Genomic DNA, 7216 nt, shown 5'->3' with positions numbered 1-7216 from the left:
AACTCTATAATTAAAAGGCCCAAATAACTAGCTTTTTATTCAAGGGAAAATTACATAAAATCAGGTGTTTAAATATTACAATTCAAAGATCTGGGTTAAAGTCTCATTGTACAAAAATCAGGTATTGATTTAATAATTTAAATATTAAATAAATCCACCCAATTCATTTCACATTTCTAACCCTAATCATTCATACATCAACACACTTACCCATCCCCTCTCTATCTGCTTGACGCTAGCGACTTGCAACCAGCGACGAAGGAGCGCAACAGCATGGGGAGGTGCCGGTGCCGGCATGGGGGAGGCAACACTGTTGCAAACGCAGCGTCGCGATGTCCTTTCTCTTTCCAATCTACAGAAAATGTGGTTGGGCCGTCTCCACCTTCTCTCCTCTACGCTGATGCGCCGGTACTGATGTGGGGGAGGCGCATTGGGCAGATGCCTCACCCACAAAACAGAGGACTATGTTGGGCGAAAATTTGTAACCACTAGTCGAACAAGTAGAGCCTAACACGACAACTAAGGTGACAGGCAAGCTTCTGGAAATGGACCAAACGAAAGTTTTACACTTGCTAGAATCACCAGATGCTTTAAAAGCTAAGGTTGCAGAGGCTATGAAGGTTCTGAGGAACGTGTCGCAGCAGGAGGCTAGCAACCCGACTGAACAATTGGCTGATTTGGCATTGAATTAATGATTTTATATGAAATGGAGGTTGAATTTTATACTATTGGTTTTTTTTTTTCTTTAATTGGTGTTTGTTTTGTTGACAGTGTTAGTGAGGTGCAATCGATGGTGTGCTGCAAGCAGCAATTGCATGATGGTGATTTGTGACCAAGATTGGTGCTAGATTGGAATTGGTGGTGGGGGTATTTGGTGCATGTGACTAACTATTTAAAATATGTGGCCAATAATTTTAAACATATGTGACCCTGTGACTTGTAATTTTTTTAAATCTGTGACCAATGAAATAATTTGTGACCTGTAAATTTTTTATTCGTGACTTCGAATAATTCGTGACCTACAAATTTTTTTATTTGTGATCTCGAAATAGTATGTAATTAATTAATTTGATGATATGTGACCAAAAAGTAAATTTATGACCAATAATTATGAATCTGTGATCATTAATCGTGTAACTGTGGCTTTATTATAGTTAATTAATAAATATTTTCAATTAATTATGTAGAAACCTGAATTTTGAATTTTTAAACTTTGTACCTCATTTATGAATTGGTGTAAATAATGCACCTTACATATAAATTTTTCCCTTTATTCAATTCTTGGCCCACCTATTTATAGATTGCAAATTATGTGATATTCTAGCGAGGATCCATTGTGGCCTCTTTAATTGCTTAATCTATAAAATAAATTAATTATTTTTTTGCTTTATTTTAATTAATAAAAATTAAACTCTCCAAATATTTCATTAATAATATTATACTATTGTCTAATATTATTTATTATTTAAAAATTATGTGTAAAGTATAATACAAGTTTCAAAATGGGGAAAAAATTAAGTGTAATAAAATATATGATAATATATAAAATATATTACTATAACAAATCAGGTCAGGTTGTTGTCGAATCGGATTAACCTATATCCACATTTGCTTTATTTAGTTAACGGATTATCGAATTCGGATCTTGATCAGGTCATCGAACTAAGACCTTAAATCCATCTCTCATTAGTTTCATCGAATTAGAATCAAAATTCAATTCATTAACTGCCCTACTTTCAATAATCAATACGTTGAGAGTCGACAACCATCGATCCACTTGCCATCAATTGTGTGAAACCCATCATGAGTACAAGTTATTCAATAAAGAAAATCCAACTTATCATCTTTAACATATAAACATGGCTAATCTCAATCTCCAATTAGTCCAACGTTTGGGGAGTAATACTCATTTTATGGTTAATGTCAACCTCTACTAATTAACCACAGGCTCCTTCTAATTCTCTATTAAGGACCATGAGCTATCTCAATCTGTGCTTCATCAATTTCATCACAGCAAGAGTAGGTTCATGTAAGTTGTGGAGTCTAATTATTTCTGATAATAATTATTGCCACTTCCTGGAATTGTTCATGGATCAATTTTCTCGATGATGTCATCATGAGGGTTGGAATGGAGGCAAGAGGCCCCCATCTCGAGAGGGAGTGGAGCCTCAGGACTAAAATTTAATTTAAGGATTGTTTATGAATTTGTATTCTTGTAAAATTTTATTAAAAATTTGGAGTTCCTATAAAATTCGATTTCATCTTAATTTATCTTATAAATAGGGAGCCGTGGTTAGACTTTATTATTATCATCAAAAAGAGAGAGAGAGAGGTTAGAGAATATAGGAGTATGATTTCTCTTGTAAACCTTACTTTTATTATAGTGAATTACTACAACGATGGAAGAGGACATGATCTCACATTGAGATGAACCTCTATAAATTTTGCGTATTCTTGAGTGTTTATTTTTATTTTTATTTTCAAATTGATTGCTTTCGGTGGAATAAAAATAGAATTTATAATTTTCTACATTTCAATCTGCATTCAAATATCACTTTGAGATTGTTGGGGAATTTTGTTATTATAGACTTGAATTTGACAATTCTAGGAAAACTAGAAAAAGAGGGCTTGAATTGCGCATTCTTTACAACGATATTTGATTTTAATTGGCTTCACTGACACATAACTTTAGGATATGACGAGCCTTTGATGAGTTTGCAAACAAGAACACTGTAAGTTCTGATTTTTTAGGGTATCAAGGAGGAAGAACATTGTATCTGAATGTTGTGTCCACCCATAATCCTCCAAAGAACAACTTTATGTAGTCATTTGGCTATATATGCACGAAAGTACGTAAATCATCAACAAAAGTTGATTCATACTAAAAATTCAAATTCTAGATTTCGCCAGAAAAAAGTGCTCGCTCGAGTGGCCGAGGCAAAACACAAGGCAAATCCTTGCTAGCCTCCTTGCTCGAGCAAGCAATACTTTCTCGTATGCATCAAATTTATGCTCTCTTTCGTTGTCAAAAATACACTTGACACACTATCTTTTTTATCATATTTTGAACAAATCTAAGAAGATGATATTTAGTCCCACTATGGCAATAACCTTAGTTTATATGGCGTTAATGTGGCATTAAATGATAGGTTTAATGTCACATTACCGTCATTTAACCTATCATTTAATGTTACATTAATACCACATAGACTGATATTATAACTCCAATGAAGTTAAATATCATTATTCTTAAAAATTAGCTTGAGGGAAATGAATTTGAAAAAATGAGGCCCCCCCTCTCTCTCATCATTTTTACCCCAAGTCAAGATCCAACTTCTAATCTTTAAATCAACCACTTTATTCTGATATGCTAATAAGTTCACTGTTTGTGCTCATTGCTCTTTCTTTAACTCAACGTCAAGAAAATTTCTCTGCTCTTTCTAACATTAAGCAATACAACTAGATGGCTACCAGGGACAGGCAGATGCATCAGCCTCGCCGTAAAAAGCCATCATTCTCGTCCTCTCTTCTCGACTCCATTTACCAGTCCATCGATGAATCCAAAGGCGCAAAAGAACACCAAAAAATCGAAGATTTTGATCTTCATAGAAAAAACAATGCTACACAAGCTGAGAATGAAATTGAAAGTTTTCGACGAGCGATCATGATCGAAAAATGGATGGAGAATTACAGCAGCAGTAGCAGCACTCCAACTTCGAGGCATTTGACATCAAATTCAGGCTCATCGACAGATTCGAGCGTGTTTTCTTCATCTTCAAAATCCACACCAAAATCATCAGTTGTTTCCATTGATCAGAAACAGAGACAAAAACAAGATCAAGTACTTGTCAAAGAGAAAACTGGAAAGATTTTGCAGTCTGAGAATACAACAAATCGACAAGATAGATTCACGAAAACCAAATTACGAGCATTGAAGATATATGGAGATTTGAAGAAGGTGAAAGAGCCCATTTCACCAGGCCGTAAAATTACAAACTTTTTAAATTCCATTTTCAGCCCAAGAAAGTTGAAGAAAAATCAGGTTATGGAGGAATGGAGTTCAGTGAGGAAGACTAGACCAATGAAAGACACAACAACATGTTCATTGGCTTCAAGATCTTGCTTAAGGCAAACACCATCTTCATCAAGAGGTAATAAATCCAAGATGTCTGTTAGATTTGGTCCTGTTAGTGAAGTTGTAGACGAAGATTCTGCACACGTCTCTTATCAGCATACGAACAATTATCTCTCGAGCACAGGTTTAAGTTCAACACGAGCACGTGGACGGAAAAGTATATATGATTATGATTGTTCAAGTGCTGCACCAATGCCAAATGTTGGCAGCCAATTCATCAAGAAGAACATTGAGAGTTTGAGACTTCAAGAGGTGAAGAATTTGAGTAAACATGGATTCAGAGAACAATTTTATGAGAATGAGAGTGATTTGGATAATAAGAGCTGTACTAGTTCTGATCTATTTGAGCTTGATCACACTGTCAGGGTTGGAATTGGAGCATATGAAGAAGAATTGCCAGTGTATGGAACCACAAGTCTTAAGGCAATTGCTAGTGGATTTGTTAAGTAGTTAAAATAATTGATATATTATCAATGTACACTCGAGCATTTATGCATATTTCTTCGAATTGAATCTCTCTCTAAATTTGTATCATATTGAACAACTAATTGTTTTTATTTATGATGAAATTGCTCATACTTTTGTTTCACTCAGATCACTCAGCTTGTGAAATGAAAAAACGACGTTGGCGCAAAATGAGATATACATCTAACGGTTAAAAATGTACAAAGTTCTGTACTCCAATGATGCAAGGCGTGAGACTAATATGAAATTTTATATATCCAATGGTTGAAGCATCAATTTACTTGTAAGGGGTCATCATTTTGAATCTTATATCTACATCATGGACATGTCTGGTGTACAATATTAAATAGGAGAAAATAATATAATAAACAAGATTTGTGTTCCTTTTTACTTATCGGTCAGGAAAATGTTATATATCCCATCATCCCCGGGGAGGTTGGTCAGTTCATTGTCACAATTATGTACATCAAGAGATTAACAGAAAAAAGAAAGAGGGTGCCTCAATTGCAATGATAGTAATAGGTACTTGTTACTTTGAATTGAAGAAAAAATTATAACCCTTTTGCTTTCCAAAATTAGCAAGTTGGTTTGGATTCAATTTTATTTATTTATTTATTTATTTATTTTTATTTTTTATAATCTCATAGTTCATGTATCAATTTATGTGGCAAATATCATGGTATATAGTTTACTTTTGGGATCCCCCACACAAAGGAAGAAAGGAAGAGCAAAAAGTCTTTGTAGAAAGTGACTTTATAATGATGTTGTCTACTAAATAATTGAATTAGAGATAAAGTTTATATTCAGAATAGTCAAAAGAGAAAACGTGCACAAAGAAATTTAGAAGTCGGCCAAAGAGAAAGAAGAGCAAAGGGAAGCTTCACGCTTTCAAAATTTAGAACTTTACTCTTCTAAAATTTTAAATAAGGTATTTCAACGTGATACTATTTATTAAAATTTTAAATACGGTATTTCAACACATGAGGGGCATGAGAAGAGACGATTGAAATGAATACATGCTACCCTCTTCAATTTAAGTTTTTTTGTCATGACTTTTGAAAAATTAAAATGAGCTTTTGAGATTTAATATGTGCTTTTGGATCCGTTTGATTAATTTTATGAAATTGTTTATAATCTAATTAAGAGTTTTTAAAGGAAGCTAAGATGGTATAATGTAACTTCTTCTAAAAACACTTCCAGAATATGAAACCCTTTTAAAAATTAGTTTCTAAACAAAAATAAAAGAATTTCTTTAAAAGTTCTTCTAAGCAATGTAAAAGTTATTTCAAACAAGTCGAAAGTAATTCAAAATGAACTCAATCAACACGATTGAAGAGAGACATGATAAAATTCATTTGGTGTGTCTAATTATTGTTATGCGGCGAGTTAGAGTTAGCGAAGTTGTGATCTTGCATTGCACATGAATACTTGTTCTTCTCTATCTCATTTTTTTCCCCATCAAAAAGATTGAAATACCTTATCACTCTAATAATTATCCAAATTAATGCAACATTAACCATAATAATTGTAAAGAAACAAAAGATATGAGGACTTTGATAGCTGTAAAAAATGTCTGTTTGTGTCCAACAAGACAGAGAAATAGGGCATTCCAAGAAACATTATGTCACAAATACAAACCAAAGGACAGGAAAAAATTGCTATTAAACTCTCAGTGGGCATACGAAAGACCCCATTAGGATTCTCATAAGTCAAAATATTGCAAGATTCGACATGATACCTCACATGCAATCCAACTTTTTCAACAAGAAAAAGTAGATTTGTAAACATCTTTTGCATCTCGATAGGTTTAATGTCACATTACCGTCATTTAACCTATCATTTAATGTTACATTAATACCACATAGACTGATATTATAACTCCAATGAAGTTAAATATCATTATTCTTAAAAATTAGCTTGAGGGAAATGAATTTGAAAAAATGAGGCCCCCCCTCTCTCTCATCATTTTTACCCCAAGTCAAGATCCAACTTCTAATCTTTAAATCAACCACTTTATTCTGATATGCTAAATTACACAAATGTTTTATGTCACTAACATTAATTTGATGCAAACTTCATCTTCATGTCTTTCAAGAATTACAATATATATTGCAGTATCAATTCGAAACAACTCAACTTACCAACAATGAAAAGGGAAATTTAATTTCTTTGATTTGATGTAGTGGTGCATGCTTGATGATCATACGTATCTAAGCATGCGCACAAAGATTCCATTGTGCCAAACTAGTACCTTGAATGGCAAAAAATAAAGAGATTTCCATATATATATATATATATATATATATATAGACACACTAGTCTATTTGCAAATTTATTGCCTAAAGTTTCTTTTTAACTTAGCTCGATTTACACAAAAATAATCAAGTTGAGAGAGTATTAGCTCGATCAACGCTACAAAATGATCAAGTTGAACGCGTATTTTAGAAAAAAAAAATACAAATGATGACGAGTTTCATTTAGGTTAAATTGATTTTGTGTCCTATAAAGAAGGTATTCTAAAAGAAAAGTTAAAATATGTCTCACTTTAACGTTTAAAAAGTGGGCCATTTTGAAAATTTCTTCTGACAAATTACATTGATCGTTGAAAATGATTAG

General features: G+C 33.0%; 1 protein-coding gene across 1 annotated transcript; it reads left to right on the top strand.

The window, feature by feature from the left end:
- Positions 1-3463: 3463 nt before the first annotated feature.
- LOC111372697 (protein BIG GRAIN 1-like B) lies at positions 3464-4585 on the top strand. The gene has a single exon (XM_022995088.1). It carries the CDS (start codon positions 3464-3466, stop codon positions 4583-4585), a length of 1122 nt encoding a protein of 373 aa, XP_022850856.1.
- The last annotated feature ends 2631 nt before the right edge of the window (positions 4586-7216 follow it).

This window comes from Olea europaea, chromosome 2, assembly GCF_002742605.1.
Source record: "Olea europaea var. sylvestris chromosome 2, O_europaea_v1, whole genome shotgun sequence".
Taxonomy (NCBI): domain Eukaryota; kingdom Viridiplantae; phylum Streptophyta; class Magnoliopsida; order Lamiales; family Oleaceae; genus Olea; species Olea europaea.
The sequence above is the reverse complement of the archived record's forward strand: the minus strand, read 5'-3'. Positions and strand labels throughout refer to the sequence as shown.

What these genes read in the sequence shown, in the direction of transcription:
- LOC111372697 (XM_022995088.1), top strand. Translation starts at nt 3,464, where the DNA reads ATGGCTACCAGGGACAGGCAGATGCATCAGCCTCGCCGTAAAAAGCCA.